At 38.5% G+C, this 24,200-nt stretch overlaps 1 protein-coding gene across 1 annotated transcript in view; it reads right to left on the reverse strand.

Annotated features, from left to right (window-relative positions):
* TENM3 (teneurin transmembrane protein 3) overlaps positions 1-24,200 on the reverse strand; it is a 207,118-nt gene that overhangs the window by 82,965 nt on the left and 99,953 nt on the right. Inside the window, exons 10-11 of the mRNA XM_021711937.1 lie at positions 1,829-1,855; positions 258-275 (exon numbers count right to left, since the gene is read on the reverse strand). Coding sequence (XP_021567612.1) covers positions 258-275; positions 1,829-1,855 — 45 coding nt within the window. The remainder of the gene's footprint in view (positions 1-257; positions 276-1,828; positions 1,856-24,200) is intronic.

A 24,200-nucleotide genomic window follows, 5' to 3' on the forward strand; every position in this document is an offset into this window, starting at 1 on the left:
ATAGTGAAGCAGCTTAGCATCTATTCTAACAAACATTAGGATTCAGGCTGCATACGGATGGGACAGGACCGACAGGATTTCCAACTAAATGTAATAGCTGTGCATATTTGATTACTTAGGACGGACAAAATGAAATACCATAAGGACCACAATAAAACATTGATAGACTGAACAAAAACACGGTAGTGACGTGCTTCAAGACAGATAGCGAAGAGTGATATTTTGTGACAATCTCCCTAAGGCTTTTATGCTGTTACCTTTATATCCTATCTTGTCTGCTTTTATGGGCAAGGAGGGAAAATTTGGGAAACAATTAAAATAATTTAATATACCCAAAATCTATAATTGTTTCAGTCTAACATGACATTTAAAAAAACAAATTTTGCCACTTCCTACTGATGATATCTGGCATGCAGCCAACATGATTTGTTTATGAGGATGATGCTTAGGTAGATTCTGGTGTCCTTGTTTATGAGTGTGGTATGACACGGACAGAAGCAAGGCTAGAAATGCTCTAAAATTCTGAGAATAACTGGCTATTAATCAGATCTCTTTGAACAGAGTTATTTAAAATTTGGCATAAAATCAATATTAATAAAGACACTTGCTATAGCAATTGGGTTTTGTTACACAGCTTCTTATCATTAGAAGGCTACTCTTGCTTTGGTGACAACATTTAAGGGAACAATCTGTTTAAAGATGTTTATTTTAAGTCTGCATTAAAAGAGTTATTCATATATTGGTTTCCCTTCCTCCGCTGTGAAACTTGAAAAGAAAATATCTCAAAGAGACGTTGTGTCTCTTAAGATTAGAGTTAACAGAAAGAAGACTATTTTGACAGTGTCTTGTGGAAGAGTCTAATGAAATTATACTTATGGATACCATCAGGTCAGGAAGAGATTAATTTTGCTGCTTCTTTTCTTTCGGACAATTACCATCTGTTTTTAAGGATTAGTCAACACATACAAGGTGAATTTTCCTTATGGATGTGTTTTTGTGTTTTGTCTTAAGAAAATAAAGGTTGAACTGCCCACTGTCACAGAGGTGCTGCAGCTGACTGCCTGCACATGAGAGTTGTTGTAAGAAAGCCTGGATATTGCCATGAATATTTTCATATTCTAATGAAAAGCACAAACAAGGAATAGAAAATAGGTAATCTGAGGAGAAAGGGAAAGGGAATTTTCTCTTCTGAAAAAGTTATTTCTACCTACATCTACAATAACTGAAGACAAGAGGAATCTGCTGTTTTCTGCTGAACAAGGTGATCAGTTCTGTTTTCCATAGAATGCACAATCTTTTGTCGCTTTTTAAAAAAATAACAAAACACAAATTATCATATCACATATATTTTGAGACATTTAGAAAAAGCCAAAGAAGTTTCTATTTGAGATAAGTGAGATTTCTTTCAACATATGTTAACCAGAATCTTCTTTAGATTGACAATTTCTTATTCTGACAAGAGTGTTTGTGATTTTTAATTTAGAATTTAAAGCTCATTGGTTGCATTGCAAACAATAAAGATCTTCAAGCAATAAAAAGGTAAGCAAAAAACAGCAAATGTACTGTTATCTTCAGTTTTTGGTTTTAGAGAAAACTAACACTTTTACATAAGAATGAAATCTGTGATAACCCAAAATTATAAAAATGAGACACAGACATTTACGTCTCAATACTTTAAACCCAAGGCATTTTACATAATGTAAGCCTGATTCGTAATTTACAAAAATATGCATGAGAAACAATCTATTGTCAAACCTAGTGCAATCTGATAAACGATCATATATAGAAACATATGTAGATATGTCAACAAAGATCAAGTATACAGTACCTTTAACTATCTTATCCAAATAGTGAGCTTGGGAAATTAAAAAGGAAGAAAGAACAGACAGACATTTCAGAAGTGTCACATGGGACAAGGAAATTTTCAGAATTTACATGCAAATCGAGTAGCAGCAGCTGACATAAGACTCACATCACACGACAGAGATGCACTTCTTATATTCTAAAAATGCAGTATATTCACGTTTTAGCAAATGTAGTTATAATTCCAGGAAACAACACTTCCCAAGAGAAGTATGCAGGTAAACTGACACTATTTTTCATAGATTATTTGGAATGCACTCCACCCTCATCACTTTTAAGATTATCCTCTATAATAGCTAAGTAGAAGAAATGGAATTGAGTCACTAGTTCTGAAGAATTTTGAAAATTTACAACTATGAGGTCTATAAACAACCAAGTTTAATAGTTATTAAATAAGCAAACGGAAGAGAGAAATTGAGAATCCTTGAGCAAATGTAATGTATTTACATTATGTCTGAAAAAAGCACGCATACATCCTGTAGAAAATGATTACTCAGTATCCCTTGACTACAAGTCAGATGGACAATGATACATCACATATGTAGCCCGTTTGGATACAGGGAGGGCTAAGATCCTGTTTATTTTCAGGAATCTACTGGAATAGGCTCTGTTTCTCACAAAAGGTTTTCAGGAACAGTCAAGATTAAGACCGAGTCTTACTGTACCTGTATCTAGCCCTGTCCATTTATATTTCATGAGGTTACAATTAGGCTACACCTTTTCTCCTGAACCGAGACATAAATGCCTCTCTCAAGGTAGAGACCTAATATATTCTTAATAAGCCTCAAATCTTCTAGCTTTGTCAAAATTCATACATCTTTAATGACCTAAAATTGCTTTTCAAAGATGCTTATGTTGATTATTTTTCATTACTGACATATGCAAGTGGTAGCAGAACTCTTAACAGAATGATTTAAACTGTAACTTTCAGCTGAGTCACTCAGGTCTGGTAGTTCTGTCCTGTGCATAAACAAAACCGTAAGTGGTTTTGACACTTCTGTACTGTGTATAGAAAAGGATTCTTCACTTTGCCACAGGCTTCCATTAGAGGTTTCTGAACAGCATTTAAAAATTAGCATGTTTATAGCTAATTGCCAATATACTGCAGGGGAAATCAAGGTGAAGAAGAAATAGTGTTAGGCACTACTCTGAAGTTATAACCATAAAAATCATTTACCTTTTGAACATTACAATAAGAATGCATTATTGTAAAACATCATTCATATAATTCCTTCTAAATATTATATAATCTATTAGCGTCCCATAATAGCTCAACTGATGATTTGAACATAAACAAGTGCTGTGAAAAATTCCGGAGATTCTGATTCAGATAGGGTAGCATCTTAGGGAATCCTTAGTTAACACAAATTAATAACACTGATCATAGTTGGAGAGTAAACCTTTTGCTTTTAAATCAGACCTACTTTAGTTGACATGCCCAATGGAGAACACAACTTAATTCTGATCTGGATTAGTCGTTTTAAGGGAGTACTAAATTATTTCTAATCAACCAGTCACACTATTTTAGCAAACAGAATCAACTAGGCAAACAGTAGATTGATTTACAGGTAAAGGTAGGTTTGTCTTTGGGTCACAAGAGCATCACAGTGGAGCTGAAAACAGAAAATGCATGTCAAATATATACCAAGTCAAAGCTAACGTAACACTTTAAATATTAGAAATGCTTAACACAAGTTTTGCAAAAAGCTATTACATCCAGCCATAAGAAAAATATCTGTACTGAGAAAAGATATCAAGATCTGTCATTTGCATTTTACATCACAGAGAGTAACTGTGAGGCTGACAGAGTAAGACTAAGAAGAGGAGAAAGAGAGAAAGACAAAGTATATTTTGGCCCCAAAGAGTAAAACTTCTGATAATGCCACAAAAGCCTGACTCTAAATAATGAAGAAGTTAAAAAGGAGATGCAATATATGAAGCCCAAATAATTATTAAACATGACAATTGCAAAAACATAAACATCAGCAGATAAGCCCCTATAAGAAATAATCAGAAAAATGCAAGCATGTTGTAAGAAGTCATTAGGAACAATAATCATAAAAATAATACAGTATACTTAAAAATTAATACACCTAACAATTGCTGAAATGCACATTAAGTTGCAGAAAAATTACTCTGAAAACTAGAGTGTGTTCTCACATTAAAGGAAAGTAATCCCTATTCCATCTACTAAGAAGTTTTATATTTGTTTTATAGAATAAAGCTCTTATAAAAATGGGTGCTAGACATATAAAATGAAGCCCTTTAAAAACCGATTCGCTAGTAAAATGTTGTATTCATAAAATGCTTTCTCTGGAGTTCCAATTATTTATCTTGTAAGAAGACCCATGTGGGACACAGGGGTGAGCATTACCGTATTTCCTGAGAGATGGTGATTCTTCATCTTTTTTGGGCCTCGGATCTCTGAGTAAATTGGTGAAAGTTTTGGGCTCTCTACCCAGAAAAATGCACATATGCTCACAAACACAAAGTACTGCCTATGATGTCAGCTCCTCCATGAGCCCTGGTTTTACAACTTACAGATTATGAACAACTGGCTGATGCACTGACTCCCAAATTTCAAGCTCTGGCCCAGATCTCTTTCTCCTAGCTCAGACCAGGCCCCACAGGAAGCCCTCTGCTCCCCGCCTTGCTCCCTGAAGATATTAATAAAGGCTTCCTTTGTGCCAGGTACTGTTCTAGGGCTTCATGTTATTCTCTCATTTAATCTTCCCGCAACCCTATGATGTGAATACTGCTGGGACAGTAGACACAAACGAGACAGAGAGGAGGCGAGATTATTGTGTGCAGGGTCACAAGCTCTAGGGCTATCTGGCTGCATAGCTTGCTCTTCACCATTCTGTCATGATGCCTTCTCTTGGAGATTCTGTGGCAATTTTAGTTTTAGAAAAATACTGATGAGAGGCGCTCAGAAGTGCTAGGCAATGACTCTTGATCTAAAATAAATTTAGGCCAGCTGTGGTGGCTCATGCCTGTCATCCCAGCACTTTGGGAGACCGAGGTGGCAGGACTGCTTAAGCCCGGGAGTTTAAACCAGCTTTGACAACAGAGTAAGTTCCCATCTCTATGAAAAATATTTTTAAAAAGTAGTCAGGCATGGTGGTGCACACCTGTCAGTCCCAGCTACTCAGGAGGGTGAGGCAGAAGGATCGCCTGAACCCAGGAGGTTGAGGATGCAGTGAGCTGTGATCATGCCACTGCAACCCAGCCTGTGTGACAGAGTGAGACCCTGCCTCAGATAAGTAAATAAGTAAATAAAACGAATTTCTTCAAAGCCACAGAGCAGCACCACCTTCTCTGAGATGTCTTCCCCAGGGCTTCCTTGGGAAAGCACAAGGCAGATCTTCTTCAAGTCACAGGGCTAACTCTTGGGCCTCAACTGCCTCTTTCAAAACACATTCAGATACATCCCTGAAATATAACGACGAAGAAATTGCTCGAGTTTCAAGCCTACATACACCCTGGAGGCCCTTGGTCCACAGGCATAGGTAGGCAAAGGCTCGTGGAAATTTTGAATGTGGAAGAAAAGGGTGTCTCATCAAAAGTATTTTCATGATATAATCAGTCCATAAACTTCCAATATCAGCAAAGCAATCAACTTCCTGCTGCTTCTTTACACAGCCTCACTCTAGGGACTTCTTGTGAAGGATAATTATTTCTCTTTTTAATGCCCCTATTTCTTCCTTTGTGTACGGGGAAAGATGGGTGGAGGTGGATGCAAAGAATGACTCGCTCTTGTCTGCACCCCTTGGTAACGGACCTGGACTCTAAGGGCATTTAGGTGAGGCCTCACTCATGTATAGTACTGCGTGTCACTCTGAATTTCTAACATGTAAAGCAGAGAGGAACAGCATCTTTTTGCAAATTCTGTCTTCATGTTGTTCCTTCATATGCGCCTCTATCAAAATTACAGGTTGCTCTTGCCTTCCATGTCCTCTGCTACCTGATTCTTCCACCCAATCCCCAATACCTCTCATGGATGAGGCCTTGGGCATGTACAGCAGAGTGCATGCAACAGGAAAAGAGGAAAATCAAGAACCAGATGTGATCATTTCTGCTAAGAGATGCCACGAGAACACAGGCTTGAGTGGACTTTCTAGACGTAGGTGACTTCATGGGTATGTCTTCCCCATCAGCAAAGTAAGCGGCCGGCCATGCTAACTGCTACATTCCTGTTGCCTGGCTCACGGCAGAGTCTTATCATCTGCAACATAAAATGGTTACCTGTACTTGCGGTGGTCTTAGCATGTCTGTCTTCCCTGTGTGTGCAGCTTTTGAAGAAATTCAATAATACAGCAGCTACCTTTTGAGGGAGAAGCGAAAGCAGGCTGCACCTCCCGCACAATATCCTTGCCCTCTCCTCTACCCTAATCTGTCGATTCTGGCCACATACAGTGTTGCCAACAATAACTGCCATTTACCATGTGCTGGAAACTGCTAAGCCCTTCATGGGAATTACCTGATTTAATTTTCATCACCTTGTGGGGTAACAGGCACTATTATGATCGTCCCTATTTCACAAATGAGGGAATTGAGGCACGGGAAATTACTTTCCCAAGACCAAAACGCTAGCAAGTGGCAAAGCCAAAATTCCAACTAGGTCGTCTGATGTCAAAGTCCACACTCTTAATAAATGTGACATTTAGCACTCAGAAGAACCAGAACTGTGTATCTGTGTAAGGTAGGCTAGAAGCACCATCTGTTTGGGGATTCATCCATGAATTTACTTGAATGAAAAAAATCAAATGAAAACATGGGAATCCTTAGTTCAACACTGATAATGAAAGGATAAAGCAGAAAGTAAGACTCGGTGGTTCAGTCTGTAATCCCGCGCCTTTGGGAGGATGAGGTGAGTGGATTGCCTGAGCCTGCGGGTTCGAGACCTGCCTGGGCAGCGAGACCTCATCTTTACAATAAATCAAAAAATCAGCCGGGCGTGGTAGCGCGCGCCTGTAATTCCGGCTACTTGGAAGGCTGAGGTGGAAGGATCACTGGAGCCCAGCAGGTCGAGGCTGCGGTGGCCGGGAGCGGCCACTGCACTCCAGTCTGGGCGACAGAGTGAGACTCCAACTCAAAAAAAAAAAAAAAAAAAAAAATCAAACTAATTGAAAATATCTATTATCTGTTGACACAACTCATAAATGAGAGTGCCTTACATAAACGAAATGCTGTAATCTGCCCTAAAAAATTCAAAGTCTGGAAAGCCAGTGGGCAAGACAGTTAAACTAGAAATGAGACCAGGAAAAATAAGAATGAGTAAGTTAAAAACAAACAAACAAAACAACAACACCCCGAAAAACAGAAGCAGTTGAGTGGATGTATAAATGTTGTACAAGAAATATCTGCTAAGTAGTAGCTCCCGAGAAGACTTCTCATTTTAAGAATGAGGTCAAAGGAGTCTATGTGCCTGTTTTGCTGAGGACATATACCATCTGGAGATCTAAGAAAGACGATTAATTCCTAATATGCTTTCCTCTCACCATTGAACTGATTCTCATAAGCACAGAGAAGAAACAAAGGCAAGCCAAGCTGGTTACATATACACTAGGCAGCTCACAAGGGAAGGTAAAAATGGTTGACTGTGTACACATAGTTGCAGATGTGTACAAGCCATGAACTCTGCTCATTGTTTCTGCTGTCAACAATGTGCTTGTCTGGAGCATATTAAATAGTATGGTGTTTTCACTGGGTTACTGAATTGACTCTTAAGTACAGCACAGACACAGGCAAATAACACAGAATCCAGAATGCTGGAAATACTTCTCAGTTTAATTACAACATTAAAATCTTAGGGGCCCGTCTCCAGAAAAGGATAATTCAATCAGAAGATAACTTAAAAAAATACAGACATCTTTTCCACTGTGGTGAGCAGTCCTTGGAGCAGGGGACAGATTTTTATGTAGCACTGTGCACAGCATAATACTTTAGAACATGGACTTTAAAAATTATTCACATTAGTATCTCATTAAAGTTGTAAGAAGGTATCATTCTTAGATTATTCATGTACCAGTTCCTGTAGGATGACAGAAAAGCTAGTCTGCAAATAAGTACATATTAAATCCATTTATTTCAATCAGCAACTATTTAAATCAGTGTGCGTGTTGCATACCCATTCATTTGGTGTTCCTTAATTGGTACTCACTGCACTGTTATATTACTGATTACCATATCATAAAGGATTATGACAGTGACATAATTTTAAACACCATAAAACAATTTTATATTCTCAAGGATTTACTCAGACTCCCTAAAATATGTTCTCCCTTGTCACAGAATTTTCATTCTAAGATTCGGGTAAGACAGAGATAGTCTATCCTATTTAGGAAAGTCAGTTAATTTGAGTTTTAAAAACTAGTAAGTGAGGTGGTGTCAGTAAAAAAAAAAAAAAAAAAAAAGTGTGCGCGCGCACACGTGTTCCTTAAAGTGCGTTTGCTTCCCTAAAACTGGCAATACTTTTTCAAAGACTTCCTTCAAATAAATTGTTTTCAACGTTTGCATTTTTACAGTTTGGAAATTGGATGTAAAAGTTATCTGTATACATACATTGCTTCTTATATGCACCAAGCAAAATACCATACTTCAGTTTGGAATATTATTTATACCAAGACATTCCAAAAGAGTGAAATAATATTTTTCCTGACTTCAGACAAAAGGTGCTTTGAGATAAACCACATTTTCTCAAGTCTGCACTGCTGAAAAAGTGCCATCAGAAGCTACAGAGCTTTGTACGGACAACAAGTAGAACAGTAGTTGGTATTTTCCTTTAATTTTAGGATTCCATGCCCTATTGTGGACGACAGATGTGTGTCCACGATGGAAGTAACACTGGACACTCTCAGGCAGCCGGCAGGCTCACTGATGCTGGGATGTGCATGGCCTACGCAGACAGAGGCCTATCGTCTGGCGTGTGATGTATGAGTTTTGTCTCTGGCATGGTTTCATCTACTGAACCACACACTTACACTTGTCAATAATATAAATCTTCTTTAGTTTTTACTCCTTGTGTGAGTTATTGAATGTCAGAAGCAAAAAACATCTTTTAGGATTTCCTAAACCCAAAAAAAAAAAAAAAAAAATCAGGTATATTTTAGTACTCTGACTTGGGAATGAAGTTATCCAGAGGCAGTTCTTAACATTAATAAATAAAAATTATAATATAAGTTTTTTAAACTGAGTATTTGGCTATTTAAGATTTTGACAAAATGAATTTGGTTTTAACAGTGAGTACAGTGGTACCTGTATAGTGCTAACAAAATCTCATCACAGGAAACCATAACAATGATCTACTGATTTGGTCAATACCAATAAGTATAATTTCTTGTCTACAATCATTCACTCATGTATATTCAGGAAATTTAATATTTAAGAAAGATTTGTAGAATAAACCTTTTATGTATGTACAATATATGGGTCTTTTGTTGGTTTTCTTGAGACTATCTGAAAAAATAATGAACAAAATTGAACAATCTTTTTAGCTTACCTAGGACACACTATCATTTATCTCATGAAAATAGTAGACAAATGGCCCCTTTCAAAGGTAATTTCCACAGAAACTAATTTTTCTGTAGTGGTGAGTGAGAGAGCATGCACAGGTGTTTACCACCTGTGTTTTGGGTACTACATTTTTCTCTGCCTTGTTTCATGAGCTGATACTCGAGACACAAGTAATCTGTCTGCTTCCCATGAGAGTTTTTCAGCGGCCAATGTCTACACAGTATTCAGTCTACTCATTTCAGTTGACAGAAAAATAGGACATAAATTCAAATTTTGAAAGGAGGTGTGCAATGTTCAATAGTTTACACTATTCTTAAATCCTTCTCAGTATGTACTGATTTTCCTCAATTTCCTGTTTGCTATTTTTCATTTCATTCTGTTATCAACTATAGTGCAAATTTTCCTGAAAAAAGTATCATTTTATTATTGAGACATCACTGGTATCATTGTCACTTACATCTGTTTCTATGACAACTCAATCTTTTGTGACAGAGACATAGAAATTTATTTTTATCACAAAAGATTTTAATTTTTGTCCATTCCATTATACACATACATGCAAAAACAATTAAAAATAATTCAGGCGTCAGCACAGCCTATCTAGTGCTTAAAAGCATGGGTTTGGAAATAGCTCATGTGAGTTTGCAGTCTGGCAATGTAACTAGCTGTGCATCCACAGAAAAGTTACATAAAATCTCCGAGCCTTGGTTTCCTCAAGGGAGATTTTAATAGCTTCTACCTGATAAGGTTGTAATAAGGACTAAACAGAACAACGTATGACTTAACACGAAGCAAACACTCAATGAATATTAAGTATGATTAATTCATCTTATTAATAAAGATAATTTATAGTTTAAAAAGAACAGACTCATGAGGTAACAGGTATTTTTTAAGAGACTGTGAATTAGTCTGACTCTGAGCAAAGAAACATGGGATTGCCAGTGATTTGTTTTCTTGAGCCACGAGGTTCATTCTTCCCCAGTAATGCCAGGATAAAACCCTTAACACTCCACCTCCATACTCTTCTTGATAAGAACGAGAACTCCATTTTTGTGTCAGCTGGTTTATTCTTCCTTGTCTCTCATAAACCCTCTGCTGGATATATACACAATTCCCAATCAACATGTGGTTTAATTTTTTGGAATAAGGAACACATCACAACTTGCCTTTAAAAATTTTGTGTTCCCTCACTAGTAGTTTCTTTTGGGTGAGAAACATTAATACTTTCTAAAGGAGATCAGATATACAAATGAATATCCATAAAGCTGCTCACAAATTCAGAAATATAAGTCATTTTACAGACATTTAAATATCATACTCTACATGCATATTCCTATCCTTATTTGTGCTTTTGCTGAAAAATTTTCATTCTCTTTTTCCTGATGAAATGTGCTGAGCAGACGAAACATATTAAACATAGGAGGACGCCCACCCTTGGTGGAGACAATCTTTTCCAGTAGCTGTGGGTGGCGTGTGTACATATAGTCTACACTGCACATCTACACTTTTACTGTGCAGTTTGTTTTGACATTGGTCATAATTCAGAGGATACCTGCTTTTGGGGGCTGGCGTTAATGTGTGCGAAATAACCACACAGATAGTTTTCTGTTTGCTTTCTGTGGCAGCCACGTGGTGGTTTTTTTCTTTGCCTATACCAATAGATTTGGAGTGGATTACTCACGTACTTAATCATCACGACTGAGGACTAAACTTAAAATCCAAGAGTTGGATTGCATGTGAAAAGCATTATTTTATATCTCATTGTTCATGTGGGGACTAATTAATGAACGCCTAATGCTATTAATTCACAATTAGATCACTGATGTTTAACCACATGCTTTCCATGCATACATATATAAATATTAATTTTGTATAGAATGATAATCATTCAGCACCATAACAATTAAACAGCTGTAACCTGTCTCATGTGCTAAGTGTTGGAGCTGCAGGCAAACTCCATAAGCAGATGGTCTTACCCACCCAGGCTTTATGGTAAAGACTTTTTAAAAAAAGAGGTGTTGACAAATCAGAACAAGTAGGCATAGTTTTAATGCAAATTGACCAATTTGCAATGTAGATTACCCTAAAAACTAATTTGGCATATAGGAAAAATTAAGCTCTGCTGTTAAGGAAGACATTGTATCACATTTGGATAGAGTAGATTCCCCACCAACATAATTATTTACTAATTTCATTCAACCAACAGAGTTTAATGGAAAAGCAGCTGGCAAAGTATTCATATTTATGGACCTCCTTTGACTGCTCCTTAATTTATCCAAGGCACATGCCTGTTAAATCCCAGAAATGATTGTCATATTTCAGACAGCTGGTTTCCAGCTTCATTAAAGAGGCACTCAACAAGGAGAGGGTCATTGAACTTATCATGAAGAAGAGCAATAGAAAAAGAATTGGCTCCAGTCACACCACAATCTGTGAATATGTTAAATAGAAAGACAGGAAAGCCAAGGCTCCTGTATGGACTAATACCATAACAAACTTATATTTTAAAAATAGGCAGGTGAGTCGGGCTCGGTGGCTCAGCCTGTAATCCCATGCCTTTGGGAGGCTGAAGTGAGTGGATCGCCTGAGCCCGTGGGTTCGAGACCCGCCTGAGCAGCGAGACCTCATCTCTACAGTAAATCAAAAAAAAAATCAGCCAGGCATGGTAGCACGTGCCTGTAATTCCGGCTGCTTGGAAGGCTGAGGCGGAAGGATCGCCGGAGCCCAGCAGGTCGAGGCTGTGGTGACCGGGAGTGGCCACTGCACTCCAGGCTGGGCGACAGAGTGAGACTCCAACTCAAAAAAAAAAAAAAAAAAAAAAATAGGCAGGTGGAAACAGAACTGTTTCAAGAAGAAAAGAGGCTATTTTCAACTTGTCATATTCAAGAAACGACAAGGATAAACTATGCTGAGAAAAGGATACGAATGTACTATGTGGGCAGGAGTAATCATACTTCTTCCAACAGTGGGCTTAATTCTTCTACCTTTCCATTCAACTGGATGCAAAGTTCTAATTTTTTTGATCTACTCCATTAGGGTAACAAGGACCTCAGCACGTAAAAAGAATTACTTAAAACTGCCTTACTAGCTGCCTGCCACTCTACAGCCACCTGGTTTAATTTTAGGAAGAATGTGGCACTAGTGATAATCCAACACTAGTGATAATCCTTCTCTTCCTTGCTAATACTGTAAAATAGCTGACAACATATTATTGTGCACCTGGTTTTACTCTCAAATGCCTTGAATCTAAACTTTTCAATAAAAGTCGTCTGATGAACTTGGCAAGAATTGAAAGGAGCATTTTTCATCTTTATTTCCGGTTAAATTGTATATCCAGTCAATTGAGCTTTAAAATCTCCTATACGCTAGGTTTTGATGGCAATTAAGATCCTAGATGGTTTTTAAAAGATGCAAATCAATGAGGTGTTCCAAATTGAAAAAGATACTCTAGTATATTTTAGTAAAGGAACAAAATGGTAAGCTTTTAATAAAATATAATACATACTTGACATGTAACTTACTTGGCTTTGATTCAGATTTCTCAATAAACTTTTTTTAAAAAAAATTTTAATTGGCTGAAGATGAGAACTGTAGTTTAAGGAAGAAAAATGAAAATCACAGACATGGATATATTTGTATTTTAAAATTCTGTCCTTACATATAACTTTCACTCAATTAAATGAATTCAAACATTTCCTTGAGATCATAATTATAATTGATAAGTTGTTTCCCTAAGACACAGAGCACCTATGCAGCAAATTATTTTGAGACTTAAAAGAATGAGCTAGTGAACTACTAAGTTCACAGTGGGAAACCAACACAAGACAGTGAGAAAGGAAGGAATCAGACGTATCAAGCCTAGAGAAATCAGGTATATTTAAATGACACCTAAGTGATCATAAAACAATGCAAATCATCCGCATTTTCTTATATGTTGCTTCCAGTTGAGAAGAATCACAGTGGATTTAACCCTCTATTCTTTTTGAACAGCACAGCTGCTTCCAAAGCAGTGGGCCTTACAGTAAGCCCAGCAGGAGGAAGCTTAATTTATCTGTAGCTATTAGGACCCAAGTCATACCACAAAAGATAGATTGGAGACAAATGTGTGCACAAGAAACACCACCATATAGAATTCATTTATCATGTGACTCTAAACAAGCGTGTGAAGCATATTTCTTCTAAAGAACTCAAAATTCTCATCCTTGAAGTCTATGTGTAAATCACCTCAGTGGAAAGATGCATGTTAAATCCAGACATATTCGTCCACAAAACAATTACCTGCATTCAGAATTGAGTTTTAGAAGTCCTAAAAAAATGCCCCTTTTTCTAAAGTATGAAAGAACACACCTAACATTTCCTCAAAGAGTATACTGTCACAGAAGTGTACTTCTCAGGGGCACTCCTGCCATCTAATTTGAAACTCTCAGGTCATTTAGCAGATGACTAGGCTGCCACCTCCCTTTTTAGTGAGGAGAGATTAGGGCATGAAGGATAAGGTAGAGAAAAAGGAGATTCAAGACCTGACTGATGTCATCAGCAAAACTGTTGAGGCCTACACTTACTACCATTCTTAGGGATAAAGAAACTGATGCCTTGGGAAATTGTGTGTAGAGAAATAAATTGGTAACATGATTAGATAATATTTAGCAAGAGGGCGCTTGGGACTATTATTATTATTATTTTTTTTTTGAGTTGGAGTCTTACTCCATTGCCCAGGCTGGAGTGCAGTGTCACGCTCGCAGCCACCCCAGCGTCGACCTGCTGGTCTCAGGCGATTCTTCCGCCTCAGCCTTCCAAGTAGCCGGAACCACAGGCACGCGATACCACGCCCGGCTAATTTTTTGATTTATTATAGAGATGCGGTCTCGCCGAGTTGTCCGGGCGGGTCTCGAACCAGGGGGTCAGGCAATCCTCTCACCTCAACCTCCCAAAGTGCTGGGATTACAGGCTTGAGCCACCCTGCCTGGCCAGGGACTATTACTTTTACTGACCAATACACAGCAAGTCAGGTGCAAAAGTAACTGAAGAGCCTCACTCAAACTTTCGTGAGGATGTAATCTGGAATCTGATTTGAAGATGTAATTCCAATGGGGCTTCTGGAGACATTCCATGGCTTGGGCAGGAAGGTGAAGAAGATAAGGAAGAGGGAGATGCTACAAGGTTAAAGTTGCAACACACTTCATAAAAAAGTTAATTGAGGAGGGCTGGGTGTGATGGCTCACACCTGTAATCCTAGCACTTTGGGTGCTAAGGTGGGAGAATTGCTTGAGCCCAGCAGTTTGAGACCAGCCTGGCAGCATAGTGAAAACTCATGTCTACAAAAAATAAAAAAATTAGCTGGGTGTGGTGGCTTATGTCTTAGTCCCAGCTACTTGGGAGGCTGAGGTGGAAGGACTGCCTGAGGCCAGAAGGTCAAGGCTGCTGTGGGCCACGATCCTTGTGATCATGTCACTGCACCCAGCCCGGGCAACAAAGTGAGACCTCAACTAAGAAAAAAAAAGTTAGTAGAAGAGTTCAAATTAATAACAACTCTGAAGCTTTACAGAATATGAATTGTAAAGTCAGTAGAAAAACAAATGATTTGAAACCTTGGCATGTGCTATTTAAGACTAGATTATGACAAAAACACAGAGTCAGAGTTAACTAAAGTTTCAAGTTTAGCCCACGAAAATAGTTTGGGCTGGTTGATTATGCTCTCACTCGACAGGTTATGGAACCTTGAGTGAAAGGGTAATTTGGTTTAAAGTGCAAGTGTGCTGCTCTCGACATGGCTGCAAGCAGGCTGAACCCAACGGCGCCAAGTCCTTTAATGATGAAATTGGTATATGTAAAGAACCAAACTAAACAAAAGAACAATTTGAAGGATAGATGAATCAAAACATCAAAATAGACTACACCATCAGTCGAAACATTATCTTTGCAGTAGTCTTTAAAACAGTGAAACAAACTAGAGCGAACACTGACAACCTAATCAACAGGGCTCCATCCTTTAGAGAGGTCAAGGAAACTAGGTTTGCATTTATAAAAAAGAGATTAAGTGACCTCATTTAAAAATTACCAATTCTGAGGGGATTGCAGAGGAAAAGTTCTGTATATGAAACTGGTAACTGAGTAAATTAGACTAAAATGAGAAAAATAATACTGAGAGGCCCCAAATGGATACTAATGTCATCTCAATGGAAGAAACAGACATCTAAAAACCAGCCTGGTTTTCAGACCATGGGTGATACGCATGAGCTCTGCAGGGGGCTTTCAACAACTCTCTCAGGAATCACTATCTCCTCTGTTGAATCAAATATCTTATTTGACTATTATTATTATTTTTTTTTTTTTGAGTCAGAGTCTCACTCCATTGCCCAGGCTGGAGTGCAGTGGCACGCTCCCGGCCACTGCAGCCTCGACTGCTGGGCTCTGGCGATCCTTCCGCCTCAGCCTTCCAAGTAGCTGGAACTACAGGCACGCGCTACCATACCTGGCTAATTTTTTATTTATTGTAGAGATGAGGTCTTACCAAGTTGCCCAGGTGGGTCTCGAACGGGCGGGCTCAGGCAATCCACTCACCTCAGCCTCCCAAAGTGCTGGGATTACAGGCTGAGCCACCGAGCCCAGCTGAATCAAACTTCTTATTACTTGGAATCACTGGGAATGCAGAGCAGGATGGATCTCATGAAGTTCTTTTTTTTTTTTTGAGTCGGAGTCTCACTCTGTCGCCAAGACTGGAGTGCAGCGGCTGCTCCCGGCCACCGCAGCCTCGCCCTGCTGGGCTCCGGTGATCCTTCTGCCTCAGCCTTCCAAGTAGCTGGAACGACAGGCGCGCACTACCATGTCCAGCTAGTTTTTGATTTATTGTAGAGATGAGGTCTTGCCAAGTTGCCCAGGCGGGTCTCGAACCCGCGGGCTCAGGCAATCCACTCACCTCAGCCTCCCAAAGTGCGGAATTACAGGCTGAGCCACCGAGTCCGGCCAATGAAGTTCTTGTCCTACATGCCTTGTGTCAGGTTTCCAGCCTGTCTGAATTTTTACTGCAATCAAGTCAGTTTAGGAGAATGTCCCTCTCCCCTCATTCCTCCTGCCTCCTTGGTGCCCCCCCCTCCACTGTGGATGACAGATCCAGAGGCACCAACATCACCTACTAGAATGCTGGGAAGTGAAGGGGATTAGTTCTCCTTGTATCCAACATGTACTCCTGGGGGAATCAGCAGAGGCTAATTCCTCTGTAAAAAGACCAGACTTAGCAGGGAAGAATTAATCAAAGTCAACCTGTCATTAATTTCAGTCGAAATGCTCTGAACACAACACAAGCAACAACACCATTATGCTAATAAGTGATATCTATAGGGTGTTGACTTTGTGCTAGGTACTATGTTAAGTGCTCTTCTACAAGTTCTAACCCATTTAACATTCTCAGCAACTCTCTGAGGTAGCTATTATTTTCAATCCCACTTCATGCATGAGGAAGCTGAAGCACAGGTTTAAGTGATATCCCAAGATCACACAGATACAAAGTGATAGAGCCGGGACCAGGGGCAGATCCAGGATTTATGGGGCCTGAAATGTATATGATTTGGGGGCTCCTCATTAAGAAAAAGAATACAACATGTAAGTATGAAATTAGGTATAAGAGTGAGTAATTATTTAGACTGAGAAAAACTACAACAAAGTATAATTTTTAAGCTGATAAATACCACAAATGTCAGAAAAGCCATATAACATTTTTTATTAATTAAGTCCCTGGCATATTTCTAATAATTTTCCCTATATTTTTGGGCTATAATTACTCTTTGGTTGCCTCTTTATAGAACAATGATTTCTGAAATATTTTCCACAGAGAGAATAGAAAAATAATTCCATTTTTATTCAATGTGATAGTTTAATATGGTTTTCACTATTGATAGCTTAGAAAACTTCATTTGGTTTCAGATTTGTTATTGGAAATGTCATGAAAAAGTTTGGCATTATTGTCAAATTTGGGAAGACATAGCCGGGCTCGGTGGCTCAGCCTGTCATCCCGCGCCTTTGGGAAGCTGAGGTGAGTGGACTGCCTGAGCCCGCGGGTTCGAGACCCGCCTGGGCAACTTGGCGAGACCTCATCTCTACCATAAATCAAAAATCAGCCGGGCGTGGTAGCGCGCGCCTGTATTTCCAGCTTCTCAGAAGGCTGAGGCGGGAGGATCGCCAGAGCCCAGCAGGTCGAGGCTGCGGTGGCCGGGAGCGGCCGCTGCACTCCAGTCTGGGCAAAAGAGTGAGACTCCAATTCAAAAAAAAAAAATTGGGAAGACTTGTTTATTGCATAATAAAGTGATCTTAAACACTCTTTGAATTGATGATATTCATTAACTACTTGATGTCCTCGTAGTTGAGTAATTTGAGTTTTGTGTTATCTTTGTCAAAGACAGTATTTTACATCATATAAACAAGAAATCTTTTTCTGGTGCATTCACATGATTGTGATTCACTGGGATGCAAGACACATGTGATGCCACAGACTCATAAACACTCATATCTGCAATACTGCTATGGACTTGTGCCCTGCAAATACAGGAATTCTGATGAATTCCTTAAAGGAGAAATATTCATCAAAAAGAAAAAATAATGGCATGTTGATAGTTGTACAAGTTCCCTTATCAAGTGTATTCCTGATAGGAGGTAGCTTCCATTGTGATTAGGCATTTTGCATACTTGATGACAAGAAGAATCTTCCATAGGCTAGCTGCTCCTGTTCCATACATTTCACACCTCCTTTCTCCTCCAATACCTACTTCTGGTGCAAAGCTCCCTAGGACAGGGCCTCATCTTTCACCCCGAACTTTCATGCCACTAGCTGAGCCAGTGGATGGCAGGAAAATTCCTGATGGCTAGCAAGAACAGACAGAAATGCCTCATAAGCATAGCCCGTTAAATATAAACTAAATGTACCTCCAGATAAAACTCTCCTTGGCAACATTCTCCAAGTGCCTATGGCTACCCCATTGCCACCCTGCACAAGGAAAAGTGCGGTAGAAAAAGAGACAGAAGTCTTAACTGATCTGTTTTATAATAAGTTTTATATTGATATACGACTAGGTATCCCCTTGTGGGATCTTAAAGGGACCAGTGGAAGTGTGGGACCCTGACACTTAAGCTTCACAGTAAGCCTCTTTGGTCGTGTTAGAGACCCACAGAGTATGGCATAGAGACCCCTTTCATCATTGCTACAATCCACTGACTGATGTGAAGCCAAAGGTCACCCAGCACAGTTATTTGGGAGTAATGTGGTATCCTATGTCCATTTGTTACCGGAGAATTATAAATAAAATGTGAATAAAATGTAAGAAGATAGTTTTACAATTACATAGCATTTTATTATGAAAATGATTCCCAACTTGGGAAACATTACAAAAATGTACTGATTTTTGTAATCTAAGGGAAGCATTTATCAAAGTGGTCTTTTTTTTCAAAGTTGTCACATATTTAAAATACTATTCTCCCCCCATTACTGAGCTAAGGATTGAAATACCAAGCCTAGGCTTGTCCACACTAGTAAAGTTTAGCTCTCTCTCTCCGGCCCCCATGTTGTTTAGTGGATAACTCCTAGTTGTGTGCATTTTGTTTTCAATTTCTAAGCTCCAGCATTCCCAAGCCCAAGAGCAACCTGGTGCTTAATAGAGGTGTGTGGAGTATTGTGTGTCTAAGTTTTGTATGAGCAAATGAAGCATGTCTTTGTAATCATTAATAACCTTGTTTTCCTATGTACTAAAGAATTAGAATAAAAACAAATAGCTGGTCTTTTGTAGCTTAAAGGAATTAGGAGTTCCCCTAGGCCAAATTTCCATTTGAATTGCCTGAATGTTTACATGAAAATCAATGTAGCTCAATAAACAACTCAGTGTTTGAGACATTACTAGAAGAATAATACCACAACACACTTCACCTTTCTTTCATCCACATGATTTTAGAAAACAGCTCTCAAGCCCCCAACTCAAACATAAAAATTTTTTGTTGAACAATATCCATTCTGAGACTAGGTTATATTTTATAGTAATAAAATGGAAATTTCACTAACTCTTAAATTTCTTGGACAGAAATTTTGTTTTACTTAACAAAAAAGTGTTAACATCCAAAGCATTGTCTGGGTTGCAATTTGTTTCACTTATACTCAGTAACAAAATAAAAACTAATTTATTAAACATGATTTCCTAGACACCTTATTAAGAGCTTTATAATCTAGTGTTTCATTTACTTCTAACAATCCTATGAAGTACATAATATTCCTATTTCACATAAGAGAAAACAGTAAATGACTTGCCCAAGGTAACTCAATGGTACAGCAAGGATTTAAATTCCAAAAGCTCTTAAACATTAGAGTATTTTGTTTCAAACTTCATATGTGTATTATTACAGTCATTTCATATTTGGAAAAAATACTCAATTGGGTTAAGAACCGTTAAGATGCAAACTAAAATGAATAAACTATAGAACCAATGTTAAAACATATCTCATTTGAAATTTCAAAACCCAGAGCTTTTTCATTATGTTACACTTTTATAAAAGATGGCTCTCAATAAGTATAGAAGTTCAATAATTGATTAACAAATAAATACATTAATTAGTTGACAAATGAAAAGTAACTGAGGTACATATAGTGTCCTCCTAAACAGACCCTGAGTAATCTGAAACAGTGAAAACAGTTTCTTGCTGTCTTTCAATGTCACAGAAAAAGTTAAAATTAAAATTAAATGAGGCCAGGTGTGGTAGCCTAGACCTGTAATCCCTGGGCGGTAGAGGCGCAAGGACTACCTGAATCCAGGGGTTCCAGGCCAACTCGGGCAACTTGGCAAGACCTTGTCTCTATAAGAAGTCAAAAAATTAGCAGGGCATGGTGGTGTGTGGCTGTGGCTCCAGCTACTTGGAAGGCTGAGACAGAAGGATGACCTGAGCCAAGCAGGTGGAGGCTGCAGTTGCCATGCACTCCAGCCAGGGCAACAGAGTGAGATTCCGACTCAAAAAATAAAGGAAAAAAAAAAAGAAAATGAAAAGGGAACCCCATATTTAAATCTGGTAATTTCCCAAATAAAGCAGAAATTATCAATAGAGAAAAGATTCTACAATTGCAAGAGATCTCAAGGGATTCTTAAAATAGGGACACTACCCCAAAAGACTTAATCCTTTGGGATAATGAATTGAAAAAAGTTAAAAAGACACTCCCATTCTAAAAATACTCCTCAAGGAACAAATAACCCCCCCACCTCCAGTGTTTCACACCTAAGCAAATGTAGTATTGTTAAAGCTTGTTGGAAATGGAGAGTCAAATATTTCTTGGGGAGCTTGTACCAGACCTTAAATATGCTCTTCAACCTGAGGTTCTTCATTATATCTAACCAACATTTTTACAATAGAAAGCCATTTTCTCCATTTCTGTCTCCTGGAGAAATGGAAAATGTCAATCAGCCTCTAGAAGACAATTCACCTGTCTACAAAGAGCTGCGGTTCCTCTTCCTTCATAACAACCCTCCGTGGTAGATAACAATCACATGCATTATTCAGCTCCCCCGCGACAGGTCTCAATCTCATCTATTGCCTCCAGTGCACTCAGATATAAATGCACGGCTTTAGGGGTAAATTGCTTCAACAAATGCTACAGATAATGGTTCTCGTGGAAGTTATAGATTAGTAGTCATCAAAATTTGGTACTTAGGATTTATCATTGCCCAGGCTATTTAGTTAGTTGCGTACTTAAAAGTTATTGATTCTAGGCTGGGCATGGTGGCTCACATCTGTAATCCCGGGTGTTTGAGACCAGTCTGGGCAACAAAATGAGAACCCTATCTCTCTAAAAAAAGGAAGTTATTGATTCCGTCCATAAAACATCTGTTCAGCAGTAGCTGGCGTGGCATTTGCATCACTTCTAAGGCCACAGGCCAATCCCATAGCGTTTCCCCCCTCTTTTCCTAAGCAGAAGAGAAGGCCAAACAAATTGAGTTGCCTTTACACGGTTACAGAGTTTGACTCCAGATAGATACATTAATAGTTAACTTATTGAATTAAATAATGACTAGTATCTCCCAGTCCACTGGTTTGACCTTGACCTACTTCAACTCTCACAACACAGAATGTTTAAGTTTTTTTTTTTATTGAGAGGACAGAAAAGCTCCCACGGTGGGAGGGAACCCAAAGGTGTTGCCCTGTTTAAGTTTTTTATACAAAGATTGCCATGTAATATTCTAGTCATGTTAACTATATTTATAAAACATTTAGTTATATTTAAGACATTTTTAACTTGCCTCTATGTCCTGCTAAATATATTTACATCTTTCCTACCTTATGAAAAACAAAGATAGGCGTGAGTATGATAATCATTTGACCTTTGTATGGATTGGCCACACAAAAGGAAGATATTATTGTAGTTGAATATCTGTATCAGTGCTATTGCTATCAAACCATATTGGTAGTAAGTACTGTTGCTTATTTGCTGTTATTCAATCATATAACTTCTCTTAACACTTATTTATAAAAGAATCCAATAATTATAAATGCTTTCTGGAAAGGAAAGGCAAAAATATCTATTTTAATCACAATACTGCTAAAAGTAGATTTCCCATTGTTTCGTTTTCCAACTGCATACATCACTAGTCAAAGGCCAACCCAAGAAAGGAGGACTTTGGACAGTGAACTTGAAGATGAATTTGCCTAGTTTGCTGAGCATGTGATCCATAACAAAAGGAAAGCATGGGACACTCTCAGGTAGATAGGGTCTTCAGTGACTACTCCAAATTCATAATCTATTTTACTATCAAAATGCCTATGGTTTTATGAAAGCATGAACAGAGTTTATGAAGACAGTAAGATGACTAATGAGGAATATTTTTTGCTTTCTAGCGAGAACTTTTGTTTGCTTCTAACTGTTTAATTTCTCCTCCATCTCTCTTTCAATTAACCTCCCTGTTTGTATTCAATGAGATGGCACATAATATGGAGAAAGAAAAAAAATTCTTGCTGATTTATGAGTATTTTTTCATAAAGTGGCAGCTTCTTTCAACCAGATGCATTAAGTGTTGAAATTGAGAGGAAATGCACTGAACAGTAACCATCCCAAATGAGAAAACACACCATAGTTTCCTGGTTGTTTAATCAGTGGCTCACAAATGGACCCTTAGGCTTCACTGTGGACATATACACAGATAGTGAGCTGACAGGGAGAAAGCAACCGGATATCTTTGTAATAACTAGCTCTAATAGTATAGATGAGGAAAAAAATTGGCAATAACTAGCTCTAATATAGTACAGAAGAAGGAAAAAAAATGATTGAAAGGTTCTCAACAGCTTTTAAAATAAATCCAAGATTTATTTTTAAATGAGTCAGGTTCTTTATTTCCCACATTGTTAGACATATGGAATATAAAAGCAACACAAAAAGGGAAACAGTAGAAAATGGAATTGTTAAGAACCACAGCAAGATACATTAAATTGTAATACAAAGATCCACTGCTAACAAAAATCCTCTTTGTTCCTAAACAACTAGAAAGTTGTTCAGGAATAGCTCATCTACGGGAAGCTGCTATCCATGTCATATTGTGAAGGTCAATGAGGACAACAATAAAATGATCTGTTGGGTAGATGTCGGCTGGCAAGCTAAATCTGCCTATGGCTAACTTTTAGTGTACTTTTTTGGCTTTCAAAGCTCTATGTACATGTGTTTGTTGTACTTCCAAGGATACGTATATTCAGATGCATAACTTTTCTCCCTCAGCTTCTGGGTAGGGGGCTGGTGTGGTCACAAAGTAAGGGAATGTGATCAGAGACATATTTTTCCTGCCCCGCTTCTGGTACGGGCATTCTGGCATTGTCTCATGTATGGCCACAAAAAGATACACACAAATCCTGCTTGTCAACCTTTTTCTGTCTTAATGTAGTTCATATGAACAATATGCTGCCACTGCCCTATGAAGACTCTCTAAAGGGGCAGGGAGGAGATGAGCACCCTGAAAGTGCTGTGAACACCTACATTTGCTGGTGACTCCAGCAGAAGCTATACATTACTCTCTGTGTGTATTCATTAGGCTCAGATTCAAAAGTGAGACTCCAAGGATGCTCTGCAGGTAAGAGTGAACTTCCCAGACCTGACCTTTTTGATCTTGGAGTGCTGGTCCTTGGTTAGCATCTGGAAATCTAGAGGTTCCCAACACAGATAAGGTTCCTTTACCCGCACCTGCTTTACTGGAATTTTGGTGGATATGTTGGACAGAGGGTACTTCCTTGAGCAACTCCAATAAAAACCTTAAACCCTGAGTCTCAAATGGGCTTCCCTGGGCACAGATACTGCATGCATGTTGATGCAATTCACTGCGGGAAAAAGTAGTATGCTCCACATGACATTTCCCAGTGGGAGAGAAAGCCTATGTCTGGATTTCTGTAGACTCTGCCAGATGTGTCATTTTCCCTGATTGCTATGATAAACTATAACCACAAACTATCTCTGAGTCCTGTGAGTCCTTTCAGAAAATCACTAATGTGGAGGTGGGGGTGAAACCCTTGAAACAGATGTTTGGGATGTCAATAAGATTAGAAAAAACCTTAGGTGACGTTTGCAAAGATACAATCGTGAGAATTTATAAAATGTATGTGATTTCAAATTTTCCCATGAAAAGATTCCTGGCTAGCCAATCCCCAAAAGCAAAAAAGTGAAATACATGATACTTACAGAGACACTGGAAGAATAAAATTTTAAAGATATGGACACTTCCTACAAAAGCGTTATCAAATTTTACCTTCAGGACATAAAACAACGTAGAGAAACACTAGACTTCAAATTCTGAAATTTGTATAGGACTGTACCATTTGTAATT

Source organism: Carlito syrichta, unplaced genomic scaffold, assembly GCF_000164805.1.
Source record: "Carlito syrichta isolate Samal-C Ts95f unplaced genomic scaffold, Tarsius_syrichta-2.0.1 Scaffold302931, whole genome shotgun sequence".
NCBI classification, from domain to species: Eukaryota; Metazoa; Chordata; class Mammalia; order Primates; family Tarsiidae; genus Carlito; species Carlito syrichta.